At 40.3% G+C, this 13,257-nt stretch overlaps 2 protein-coding genes and 1 long non-coding RNA gene across 5 annotated transcripts; 2 read left to right on the forward strand and 1 right to left on the reverse strand.

The window, feature by feature from the left end:
• Positions 1-2,809: 2,809 nt before the first annotated feature.
• On the forward strand, positions 2,810-6,429 carry LOC103512773 (nudC domain-containing protein 1-like). Its single transcript, XM_026826156.1, has 8 exons — positions 2,810-2,827; positions 3,229-3,396; positions 3,652-3,775; positions 3,971-4,132; positions 4,646-4,852; positions 5,759-5,885; positions 6,141-6,243; positions 6,415-6,429. The coding sequence occupies exons 1-8, from the start codon at positions 2,810-2,812 to the stop codon at positions 6,427-6,429; spliced, it is 924 nt and encodes a 307-aa protein (XP_026681957.1).
• Positions 6,333-8,493, reverse strand: LOC103512774 (histone-lysine N-methyltransferase TRX1-like). 2 transcript variants are annotated; one of them, XM_008477558.2, is made up of 4 exons: positions 8,422-8,486; positions 7,928-8,064; positions 6,920-6,993; positions 6,333-6,642 (listed from the first exon to the last, which is right to left on the reverse strand). In XM_008477558.2, exons 2-4 carry the CDS (start codon positions 8,048-8,050, stop codon positions 6,498-6,500), a joined length of 342 nt encoding a protein of 113 aa, XP_008475780.2. In that variant the 5' UTR covers positions 8,051-8,064; positions 8,422-8,486; the 3' UTR covers positions 6,333-6,497. The 2 variants fall into 2 exon arrangements, with proteins under 2 accessions (XP_008475780.2, XP_026681965.1); XM_026826164.1 differs by lacking the exon at positions 7,928-8,064 and having other exon boundaries at positions 8,285-8,493.
• Positions 8,494-10,084: 1,591 nt separating this feature from the next.
• LOC113468891 lies at positions 10,085-12,880 on the forward strand. Of its 2 annotated transcripts, none has more exons than XR_003392481.1 (2): positions 10,085-11,979; positions 12,650-12,880. It is a non-coding gene; the product is annotated as an uncharacterized LOC113468891 (long non-coding RNA). The 2 variants fall into 2 exon arrangements; XR_003392482.1 differs by having other exon boundaries at positions 10,085-11,975.
• Positions 12,881-13,257: the final 377 nt, after the last annotated feature.

The following is a 13,257-nucleotide window of genomic DNA, read 5'->3' on the forward strand; positions in this document are numbered from 1 at the left end:
AGGTAGCCTATGTATATTTATGTACACAGTATTTACATACATAGGTGAATTATAGGTACCTATAGGTATGTAATGTAGGTAGCTAGGTAGATTAGATAGAGTCTTACCTATACATACAATTCAATCTCAAGAGTCTCCAGACTAATCTAAAGATGGCACTAAGCCATTACGACTTTAGCTCTGGATTGTGAACCAATCCAAATTTAATTCCAAATCAGACAACAAGAGTATCCTAAGATATCATTCATCTTGTGAACCTTGTGATTACCCGCTTACCTACTTACTTACCTAGAATACCTATAGATATTTAATTAATTCAGGATATGGAAGTTTTTTCCTCTTCCTCCCTCCCTCATTTTCCATCGTGTTTGGGATAGAAAAGGGGAAAGAGGGAGGAATCTCTCCCATCTTCATCATTCTCATTTCGAACCCATCCTTATGGGTACCTACGAATTGACGAATATTCATGCAGAAAAATATACAAAATTTTGAAAAGCTGTGAGTTTTTCGGACAGGGTAGCAGATGGTCAAACATTGGACTTGGGGACACAATACTGTGAAATATTATGAAACACAACAGCTCTCCCTCTCTCTTTCTCACTCTTACTCTCTTTCACTCCTTCTCTCTCTCTCTCTTTCACTCTTTTTCTCTTTCTCTCTTTTTCACTCACTCTTTCTCCCTGTCTCTCATCCTAGCGTATTTCTCTCTCTCTCCATCCTTCTCTGTCTTTCACTCTTTTGCTCTCTCTTTCACTCTTTTTTTACTCACTCTCTCTCTCCCTATTTCTTTCTCTGTCTTTCACTCTTTTCTCTCTCGTTCTCTACCCTCCCCCCCCTTTTACTCACTCTCTCGTTCCCTTTCTTCCTCCCTCTCTCTCACTCTCACTTCATAAATTTATATCAATCCCCATCACTCGGGTTTCATTTTTCCTCCTGATTTGTCTCCAGAGAGAGAGAGAGAGAGAGAGAGAGAGAGAGAGAGAGAGAGAGAGAGAGAGAGAGAGAGAGAGAGAGAGAAGAAAAAAAAGGAAAGAAAGGAGGCAAAGAGATTCGGAGCATTAGGGTACTAGCAGTTGGAGGAGGTTATTACGAAACAACCCCTTACAGCGGTGCTAATCTCCTGTCCTTTGTAGTTTTCGGCCAAAGTTTGGGGAGCTAATTGATTTATCTCGGGGTAGCTAGTGTGTGTTAACCAGAGTGTGTAGCTGTGTAGTGTCCTGTGGAAACTGAACACCGTTTGGGAGAGGTCTTTAAAGTTTCTACTTCCTGGATGATCTTCAAATACTACTTTCTGCTTCTCATTTCCTGATCGCGTAGGAGCTTATCTTGAAATCAGTTTGGGCTAATTGATAATAGAGAATGGGAGGGGAAAGAGATGGAGAAATGGAGGAAGAGAGGGGGGAGGGAGCGAGATTTATACACAATATATAAAGAGGGAGAGACAGCTTGACATATTGTGTGTCCCTTTCTCAGTTTTCGCTCTCTCTCTCTCCCTCCCACCCTCTCACCCTTTCTACCCTAATGTAGATTATGATTGAAATGGACATCGGGTATCATTGGATAGAGACCTACAGAAGGTAGGCAACTATATGTAGGTATTTAGAAAGTTCCATGAAAGCGCAGATGAATGAAAAATCAATGTCCAAAAAATTGACCATAAAATCAATAGGAGACCTAATAGGTAATTATCTACCTACCTACGTAGATTAAAATAGAGAGTTATACCGTAGGTATTTATCAAAATATTTAATAATTAATTTTCAAAATCACAAGAAGAACGAAAACAAAATAGCAAAATAGGTACCCAAAACGGCGGCGGCCGTGTTTTCGACTCTAGGAACTTGGCTCTCTCCCACATCTCCCTCTTGGTTTTTAGGGAAATTCAGAAAAGGAAATTCCCTTTTTCTCTCTCTCTGTTTTGGTACTTTCGTACCTTTTCTATCCTCTTCAGACCAAGATTTCTCGTTTGTATGTTAAAAACTCGTCATTAATTTATTGTTCTTCAACCCATTCACTTCTATTGAGATCAATTAACGCTCCGCCATTAGCTAAATCCCCTTTAGGGTTGTTAAAATTAAATTTTATTATGATAAAAATATATAAAATTTAGGTTTTTAACTGTAGAAAAAAAAACTAGATTAAACTAGACTAAACTTAGACTATTCTAAAAAAAAAAAAACTTCTTCAAAGTTGAAAGAACCAAGTAGGGTTCCCATGACCGCTGCCGAGTTCTACCGGTGAATAGCGAGGGATAACCTTTGTGTGAGGAAGGCACCAACCCTTTTGTCTTTCAACAGGCTTAAAACTGTTGGACTACGGATAGATTCGTATAAGCTTAACGCAACTTTTATGGCTGTTTGCCCCTACACCTAAGCATCAGAGTGGGCTTTTTGTGTGCTAAAGTGATTGTTAGACCAGGGATAAGTGAGAGTTAACAAGTAACAACACAAGTATGTACATTGTACAGTAAAATCGTACTTAAATGACTTTAATTCACATGGTTTGTCACACATCCTTTGTATCTGAGTAATTAGTGGTTTACAAAGGTCAGAGGGGAAAAAAGTAGAGAGAGAGGGAGAGAGAGAAGAGAGGGAGAGAGAGAAGAGAGAGAGAGAGAGAGAGAGAGGGAGAGGAGAGAGAGAGAGAGAGAGAGAGAGAGAGTCAACTTTTAGGGCTGTTTGCTCCTACACCTAAGCCTCAAGGTGATGAGCTTTTTGTGTGCTAAAGTGATTGTTAGACCAGGGATAAGTGAGAGTTAACAAGTAGTAACAACACAAGTATGTACATTGTACAGTAAAATCGTACTTCAATGACTTTAATTCACATGGTTTGTCACACAACCTTTGTATCTGGGTAATTAGTGGTTTACAAAGGACAGAGGGGAAAGAAGTAAGTAAGTGAGAGAGAGAGAGAGAGGGAATAGATGAAAAAGGACAAATATTTAGAAGGATGAGTTAAGAGAGGAAGGAGTCCCAAAATAGGCTCTATTACTGTAAATGGGGCCTTTATAATTAAGCCACACACACGCCTATATTGAAAGCAACGAGAAAGAGGAGAAAAGGAGGGGTGTATGAGAGAGAGGGAGATAATTAGAGGCATTAGATAGTGTAAAAGGAAGGAGGTATATTTTGGAGGAGAAAGAGGAGGTAGAGATTTTTGGAGGAGACTAGGAAAGGAAGGAGGAATGCAGAACCAGGGAGTTCATATTTTTTCTCTTATAATTTTCAGAGTCTGACACTAGAGGGTGTACATCAAGTATGGGAGATTCCATCCAATGAGAGCAGAGTTCCTGGTCATTGGAATGTATGTCTTCAGTTTGTATCACAGGATTTGTGTGTCCTATCAGACGGAGCTGGAACTCTGCATGTGGTCAATACACACAACGTACCCTGGACGGTAATATGTCTTATTTTTATTTACCTACTTATTTACCTAACCTTCCTCCTAGGTAGGTACCTATTTTTTTAAATTTTGAAACAGGTAACAGACTTTGAATTTTTGATCTGATAAACACCTATTTTTTTCTACCTATTTATTGAAATTGAATACCTCTTCCACAAGTCTTTACTCTAGGTTGCCCAAAAAAAATAGGTAGGTACTGTAGTAGTTAAGTACATAATAACCTTTGACATTTATTTTTTTCTTTTCCAGGTTGAATACAGCTCTGAAGTTTTGGGTAAAGGCAGCATATTCTCCATCTTGGATTCAGTCCTCTGTGATAGTAACGACAGTCAAGTCCTGCACACTTGTCTTCTATCTGTGCAAGAAGTAAAAGGTTTGAATCCTAAAGCAAATAAAAACCTAGCAAATAGACCATAGCAGTTAGAGTTCTCTCAATGAAACCTCTTTAAAAAGAAGAAGAAGAAGAAGAAGAAGAAGAAGAAGAAGAAAAAAACTCTTGAATTCCGAGGAAAGAAAGAAATGGGAAAAGAAGCCCTAAAATTTGACACCCATTATTTCTAATTTTCAGAGGAGACAACAGATGAATCCGAAGACAAGAAGAAGAATCGAACCAAGCGACCTCTGGATGGGGAGTCAAGTAGTAAACTGGTGAATGTTATCAACTGGATATCATTGCACAGGACAGAGCAAGGCTGGTGCTTGAAACGGCAGAGACAGATTCATGTCCCAGGTAATATACAAGGTGTACTGTAGGAGAATAGGTGCGTAAATCAATTCTGAGAGGCACAGGCGGCCAAAATCAGTGATATCCAGTGGTGATAGCACGTTGAATGCACCAGTCCCAATGGATCATTGAAGTTGATCAAGGTTTCGCGTCGCTATTTTCGGATAGGTGACCATCTGAACAATAGTGTTCTTTTCCTGGCCCCACTTACACTGAGTGAGGTTGATGTAAGAAGTGTTGATCTTGCGTCACTAAAAAACTCAGCAGTTATACAGTGAAGTTAGTCCTCAGCAGAATAAGTACATAAATGAAATTATTTTTTTGTAGGAAATCCCATTTCTTTTGTTATTTCCGTTTTGGCAATCAGTCCAAGTAGAACCGTTGGACTTTTAATCCGTGGAGCTGAGGTTCGAGTCTCAGAAGCCACATAAAAATTTAGTAGCATCATTTTTTAGTGGGTATCATAGGAACTTAATTTAAGGGAAAGGAAAGGTAAAGGTACAAAACTTTATTTTTCAGGTGTGGTCCATTACCTGGCATTGAACAAGCTCGGCTCAGCTCTCTATCTGCTAGCTGACAAGTCGTTCACCTTTGTATCCGACTCTGAAAAACAGATCCTGCCCCCTGAGCCCAAATCTAAACCCAACCAAGAACCAGCTTACTTCTGGCAGCAAACCAATCAAGATGTTACACTCTGGTTCCCGATGAACTCAGATGTGACTAAAGGTAAGATAGGAAATGAGGTACCTAACTTACTTTACTTTACTCCCCATAATATGTCAAAATATATAAGACCTTGATTAGATTGTGGCGGAAAAGGGACTTTTCAGTCCTATCCCAGCAGGATAAACAAGGTATATTCTATTCTATTTTACTTTACTTGTCCAATGTCACCTCCATTTTATTTTACATTGTTGCAGGTGACGTAAATATTAGCGTGACCAATGCAGACATTCGAGTCACGTGTCGTGATAAAGATCTACTGAGTGGCAACACTGTACAAACTATTGACGCCAATTTGACAACGTGGAAGATTGAAAAAGATCGGTAAGAGGTTTTTTATGGACACCAAAGGAATTTTAATTGCTTTAGTCATACTTAATGCCTATCAAAAATGTCGTTCCCAACTTAGTTCACCTCGATGAATTAATTTCATGTCTTGACTGGGACTCAAACCACTAACCTCCAGATCTCCTCCTTTTATTGAAAGTTTGATAGAGGAACTTTAAAAACGGAGGTCTCATCGTGTTAAAATCGAACAGAGAAGAGAGAAGGAAGACAGTATAGGGAGAAAGCCAGCCGTTCCGAGAACGAACCTTATCTGTTTGGGATAAAGTTCGCCCCGAGCGGCAATAGAACCCGCGACCTAGCGTTTACAGGGTAGCTGTGCCTGTGCTACCTTCCACGCCAACTACTCTTACTGGGTTGGAAGCATTTACCTTTTGTCTGGTACATTATTTCTAACAGTTTCCATATACATTTTTTTTTTTTTTTTTTTTTTGTTTTATCTTGAATTCTTCAGACTTATTAGGCAATATCTTTTGTCTTACCTATCTTCATTGTAGGCGTGCTGACCTCCAAGCTCCAAACTAACTAGGCTACTATATTTCATTCTATTTTACACTCTTGCAGGTGACGTAAATATTAGCGTGACCAATGCAGACATTCGAGTCACGTGTCGTGATAAAGATCTACTGAGTGGCAACACTGTACAAACGATAGACGCCAATCTAACAACGTGGAAGATCGAAAAAGATCGGTAAGAAAAGCTTTTTTATGGACACCAAAGGAATTTTAATTGCTTTAGTCATACTTAATTCCTATCAAAAATGTCGTTCCCAACTTAGTTCACCTCGATGAATTAATTTCATGTCTTGACTGGGACTCAAACCACTAACCTCCAGATCCAAAGGCCACCGTGTTAATCACGATTCTAGCATTGAAGATAATGATCACAAGTTACTCGTATTTCTTACATAATTGTATGGATTGATTGTTTCATAATTTATTACAGACTAGAGATCGTCCTTCAAAAGTCTTCCCCAGTACCATGGACAGGCATTGTGAGAGGAGATGAGAGGGGAGAGGAAATTCTGGACCCTCAACTTGTAGAGGAAGTAAGTATGATTTTTTTTTCTCAAATGCACCATGGCGTCCATGGTTACCCAAGTTTTTTTTTTTTTTTTTCTAAGGGCTTACTGTATAAGTAAGTATAACCCATCGTATAAGCTTAGGGCTGTTTGCCCCTACACCTAAGCCTCAAAGTGGACTTTTTGTGTACGGTTCAGGGAGTCAACATCTGACTCAGTAGTTCACTGAAAGACCTATTTGTAACTCACTCACTTTCTACACACCTCCACATAGAAATACATCAGTTAATAAGAACAGCGAGAGAACTACTTACAAACTGGGCCTCAGTCTGGTCATGCCGCGAGCACAGTACACTCAGTTTGTCGCTAGGGTGAGCTGTGTCCAGTCGGTTTATAGTTAGGCGACTTCCCGCTAGAGTCGCGCACATCGGGTGTAGTCGCTCAGTACAGGAGTGGACTTTTTGTGTACGATTCAGGAAGTCAAGATCTGACTCAGTAGTTCACTGAAAGACCTATTTGTAACTCACTCACTTTCTACACCCTCCACATAGAAATACATCAGTTAATAAGAACAGCGAGAGAACTACTTACAAACTGGGCCTCAGTCTGGTCATGCCGCGAGCACAGTACACTCAGTTTGCCGCTAGGGTGCTCTGTGTCCAGTCGGTTTATAGTTAGGCGACTTCCCGCTAGGGTCGCGCACATCGGGTGTAGTCGCTCAGTACAGGATGGGCTGGAGCAGGGGAGCGTGGCACCGGGCTGATTGCAGAACCCACACTGGGGAAGTGAAGAAGAAGGTTATTGAAAAACACACACTGGGGAAGAGTTGAAAAAAAGGGGTGGTTGAACGAACGAAGTAAATTCTAAGTTTTTTGATAATTCGTTTTTATATCGACGATTTTCTTTTATCAGGGGCACATGCCATTCAAAGTCACACCGATTTTAAAATAATGAGCACATGTCATTCAAAGTCGCACCGCTTTTAAAATCTTTAAAAAAAAAACTTTGTATCCTTATTAAGAGCTTTGATAGAGGAAGAGGAAACTAAAAAAAGGTAGCCGATTGCGTATCACACTAGGCTTGCACGCTGGAGGTCCCGGGTTCGAAGTTTTCTCGGCTGTGTGCTTGGAGTTCGGGGTGCTCTCAGCCTCGTGAGGACAAGTGGGTAGCTATTTTAATCGAGTAGCGGCCAGTGGCAGCATTACCAGTGTAAAAAAATATTCTTGAAAAATGGAAATTGATTGCAAAGGAAGCACTTTGTAATGCTGTGACACCCATAAATTTGTGAAAAAGCTCGCTTTACCACAAATAAATTTGATAACACGTTGAGATCTGTCATCTGATAAATCGAATCTTATCACGAAGTGGCAAAAGACAGCGCCTGTCTCAGTCTATCTCTCTCGTCTACATATATCTCGCGGGAAAGCTCCGTTCACATCACTCAACGCCCGGTTCACACGTTCGTCATTGTGGAAAGCTCCAGGCCGCTCATTCAGAGATCTATTCACATGATTGCCAAGCCCTTGAAATCTGTTTACACGATTGTTATACCCGTTAGGTCCGTTCCTACGGTTGCTAGGCCCGTCTCTAGATCCGTTCACACGGTTGCTAGGCCCGTGAAATTCGTTCACACGATCATCATTCGGGAAACCTCCAACAGAGCATCCGTTCAGAGATCCATTCACACGGTTGCTAGCGATTTTTTACTTACTTTGTGCTGAGGTATAGCAAAATTCTTCTTGACAAACAGGTCTATAGGATGCACATTGTCCAGCGTACAAGTTTCACTCATAACAGTGAGTACACACGGCAGATGTGCGTACGCATTGTGCATCTTAATCACACAGCCTCTATTCGTTCACACTTCTGGGCCTGCTATGCGTTTTCAAAAGATCTCGCCCGTCAGATGAATTTCCAGCTACAGAGTGACGATCCCTTTCTACACATCTCTCTACTTGGTCGACAAGAACCGAGGGCGTTTCATAAATGTCCCTCTCGCTCACAGTATCCTCTGTTCCGTCCATCCCGTACCGGACCGTGTACACGGGACGGTGATTTTTTTACTTACTTTGTGCTGAGGTATAGCAAAATTCTTCTTGACAAACAGGTCTATAGGATGGACATTGTCCAGCGTACAAGTTTCACTCATAACAGTGAGTACACACGGCAGATGTGCGTACGCATTGTGCATCTTAATCACACAGCCTCCGCGGACAGGACATAGGTTACATTGCTGCAAGTCAGAGATGAGAGTAAATGAATGCAATGTTTATTAAAAAATATTATGGTCCCTTACTAAAGAAATAGCAAAGGTTGAGTGCAAAGGGCATCCACTCGTAAAATTTGTAGCCGAAACCAAATGTCAGTTCAAAGCAATCACCCTAGTTAGGGCTGATTGAGAGGCTGACGAAAAACGCCGTCCCCGTCTGTACACGAGAAAAGGCGAAAAAGAAGAAGCCCTTATTGATTGATGTAAATGTCTGGCTGGGGGACTTTGAACAGGCAGTATACCAGCCTGAATTTCCCTTGCTAACGAAAGAGCAAAGGTTGAGTGCGACCACTCGTAAAATATGTAGCCAAAACCAAATGTCAGCCCAAAGCGATCACCCTAGTTAGGGCTGATTGAGAGGCTGACGAAAAACGCCGACCCCGTCTGAACACGGGAAAAAGCGAAGAAAAAGAAGAAGAGAAGTGATGACTTACTTTGAGATTTATTCGCGTTGATCGTATGAATGATCGAGTACAGATCCTTCTTCTTGTCCTGTGCTCCTCCACTGGTCGTAGGGTGCACTACAGGGGGACTAGGTACTGGTAAATTACTGCTAATAACAGTCGCGTAGGATGACGGACCCGACGAGGTTTCACAGATCTCTTCCTTTACAAACCTGAAGTAAAAGGCAAATATGGAATAGAATCTTTCTTTTCACCCAGAACCGAGAACTCTGGAGAAGACTGGTCTGGTATGTGGAGGTCTTGCGTCCTCACAGCCTCTCAGAACCCGGCAGTAAGTAAATAAGTAAGAATCTTTCTTTTTACTAGTAGGTAGGTACTATTTTACTTGAGTGATATATTATTGAATTGGTAGAGAGAAATTGAATTGTTTGAACTAGAAGAATGTTTACTCATTGGAAGATATCACACCAAAATAATATTACAAGACGTATACTTTTTCCAGTGCCTCCTCAGACTTGGAAAAAAGGAAGAGCGATTGAATCACGAAGACAAGTGCCTTAAGAACAAGGCCTCTGGCACATTGCAAGCGTTGTCGAGCGGTTTTTAGTAAATGCCATCTGAAAATGATACGTCTATGAAAGTAAGTAGCGAATGTGCGAAAAGTCAAAGCTATTTCTTACATGAAAAAGATTAAATTTTAAAACCAGAAACAAATTTTTCATTTTTAAAGCTCAATATTTTTTCCAGTGCCTCAGACTTGAAAAAAAGGAAGAGCGATTGGATCACCAAGACAAGTGCCTTAAGAACAAGGCCTCTGGCACATTGTAAGCGTTGTCGAGCGGTTTTTAGTAAATGCCATACGTCTATGAAAGTAGGTATCCAATGTGCGAAAAGTCAAAGCTATTTCTTACATGAAAAAGATTAAATTTTAAAACCAGAAACAAATTTTTCATTTTTAAAGCTCAATATTCAAGCTAAAGGTGTACTCACAGTTTATTACCTACACAGGATATCGCCCTCAGAGAGCAGAGGAGCTGCTAGTTCAGCAGTCTGTATTAAGATAGTACTAGGTACCAGGAGGTACCAATAAGAGTAAGGTCTACTTACTGTTTATTACACAGGATATCGCCCTCAGAGGGCAGAGGAGCGGCACACTGGCGTGAAGGATCCTCAGGATGAGGTCCTACGTTATATTTTCCCTCCACCTGATTTTACCCCGAGCTGGAACAAATAATCTCTCTCACCCAGCTCGTCTAACATATTTTCCCTCTATTACCTGATTTTACCTCCAGCTGGAACAAAAATAATCCCTCTCTTCCAGCTCGTTCATATTTCCCCCTATTCCCGCACATAATTTCCTATCTGATTTTCCCCCGAGCTCTAACAAATAATCCCTCTCTCCCAGCAAAATACAACAAAATATCCCGCCCTTCAAAATTTCCTTTCCCCTATAATTTCTCCCTCGTTACTTGGGGGGAAAAAAGTTTGATGCAACTCCCTCCCGTCACCAGTTTCGCACACGTTTCTACCTTAACTTAGTAATCGAAGGTAGATGGGAGGGAGTTTTTCCTTGTTTAGGGGAAAGAAATCGAGTTTCTCTCGGCAGAGGGAGAAGAAGGTGCAAAGTTTCCCTTGTTATAAAAAAAGAAGGGGGGGAGAGAGGGAGATTTTATCTATTTTAAGGGAAAGAAGGAGGAGGAGAGGTAGAAATTTTATTTTTGAGGGAAAGAGAGGAGGGAGATTATGAGAGGAAAAGGAAAGGAAAATTTTTCCTATAGGGAAAGAGAGGGTAGACAGAGAGAGCAGGTCCTTCTCCTTCTTCTCTTTCTCCCCCTCCCTTTTCTCAAACTTCTCCTCTTAGACGGATTGCGAGAGACAATGTTTCTAGAGGAAGGTAGACAGAAACAAGTAGAGAAGAATTTGGTGAATAAGGGTAAAAAGGGCCGATAAATAGGATAAAGTGGTTTAACGAAGAACTAGGTCCTACGTCCTACGCGGGGTAAATATGGACAATGTAGGATAGGGTGGGGTAAATAAAGACAATGTAGGGTGACGCAGGGTAAATAAAGAAAAAGTAGGATAGGGCAGGGTAAATAAAGACAATGTAGGGTAACGCAGGGTAAATAAAGAAAAAGTAGGGTAACGCAGGGTAAATAAAGACAAAGTAGGGTAACGCAGGGTAAATAAAGACAAAGTAGGGTAACGCAGGGTAAATACAGACAAAGTAGGGTAGGCGGGGTAAATAAGGACAATGTAGGATAGGGCGGGGTGAATAAAGACAATGTAGGGTAGGGCGGGGTAAAAAATTTATCGTTACCTCCCACGTAGTCTGTTCATACTTTTATACACTTATTTCTCGTTATCTTCTTTTCCTTCTGCTTCGGTTTTTCTTCTCAATGAGTTTCTCATTTCTCCTTACCCGTGTTTTCAGTGGCGCGTCCTTTGTGTTCTTTTCTTCAAAATCAATTTTTAAGGGCAAAAAAAAAAAAGAAAAAAAATCACGGATTTTATATCAGGATATTTTGCATAGGGGAAAGTTAACAGGGAAATCTTGATAAGGAAGAAAAAAACTATGTTGGTAAAAGGTGAATTATTATACATGGGAGGGAAATGTGAAGGGAATCATTTTCCACACAGCATCAGCATAAAAGTATGGGATATTTTACAAAAAAAGGGCAGACGCAAAGGGATTTTTTACGCAGGAAGGGTAAAAATGGCGGGAGATTTTTCTCCTTTGTTTTTGAAAATTGTTATCCATTGTGATTGATATTTTTCCCTCTTTCTCCTCTTCTCTGCTTTATCCCTTTCTTCTTCTTCTCCTCTTTCTCCTTTCTTCTCTTTTATCATTCGATTTTTTTTGTGCCTTTAATGTAAACATTTACTTTTTCCTCTCTCTCCCTCATCCGTACCTCTCCATTTGTCTGTCTCGTTTCCACTTGAGTATTTTTTTGTTTGCTAAAATACTTGCTCGCTACGTATTGAAAAAAATTCAAACTTGCTGATGAGGGTTTTCCAATGTCTCATAAGATGGCTGGAGTATGAACGTCTCGTTTTAGTCGTTTTATTGGTAGGATACCAAGATATATGTAGGTTTAGAATGTTAGATGAAAACTCATTTTTGTATCTTCATATTTCTTCCGTGATCGCTTTATTTCATGTTGCTCAATACATCAGATTGTGTTGCAATCGGCACAATAAATCGGTGAATGCACCAGTTATCAACGGATCACTGGAGCTAAGCAACGTTGTGCGTGGTTCGTATCTGGATGAGTGATCGTCTGGAACAACACGTGTTGACCCTTTTAGGGTGCACTCCGCCTTTGAGGACAGTTGAGCTGGTTGAAACCCCAGTGAAAAGCAAAGTATAAAAAGCTCTGGCTCTGATATGACTTTCGCACTTAAAAGACTGCCTCAAAAAAGTCATTTTCGTTTTAAAATAAATAAACATTTGAAAAACACTTCTTTTAAAGATCAAGGAAGAATATGTATTTCTAAGTCCCAAGGATCTAACCTTTATGGATATTATTTCTCCATACATTCTCTATAATCATAAAATACACCCCTATGACCTGCTAATTCTGCTATTATGAAACTTGGACAAGTCCATTCTCCCAGCATCCTTTTCTCTCCTTTTTATATTATAAATAAAAACTTACACACCAACAACATCACAAGATGAAAACTCATTTTTGTACCTTCATATTTCTTCCGTGATCGCTTTATTTCATGTTGCTCAATACATCAGATTGTGTTGCTGTAGGTTTAGAATGTTAGATGAAAACTCATTTTTGTATCTTCATATTTCTTCCGTGATCGCTTTATTTCATGTTGCTCAATACATCAGATTGTGTTGCAATCGGCACAATAAATCGGTGAATGCACCAGTTATCAACGGGTCACTGGAGCTAAGCAACGTTGTGCGTGGTTCGTATCTGGATGAGTGATCGTCTGGAACAACACGTGTTGACCATTTTAGGGTGCACTCCGCCTTTGCGGACAGTTGAGCTGGTTGAAATCTTGTGCGTGGTTTGTATCTGGATGAGTGATCGTCTGGAACAACACGTGTTGACCATTTTAGGGTGCACTCCGCCTTTGCGGACAGTTGAGCTGGTTGAAATCCCAGTGAAAAGCAAAGTATAAAAAGCTCTGACTCTGATATGACTTTCGCACTTAAAAGACTGCCTCAAAAAAGTCATTTTCCTTTTAAATAAATAAACATTTGAAAAACACTTCTTTTAAAGATCAAGTAAGAATATGTATTTCTAAGTCCCAAGGATCTAACCTTTATGGATATTATTTCTCCACACATTCTTTATAACCATAAAATACACCCCTATGACCTGCTAATTCTGCTATATGAAACTTGGA

The sequence above is a fragment of the Diaphorina citri genome, unplaced genomic scaffold, assembly GCF_000475195.1.
Source record: "Diaphorina citri unplaced genomic scaffold, Diaci psyllid genome assembly version 1.1 scaffold882, whole genome shotgun sequence".
NCBI lineage: Eukaryota > Metazoa > Arthropoda > Insecta > Hemiptera > Psyllidae > Diaphorina > Diaphorina citri.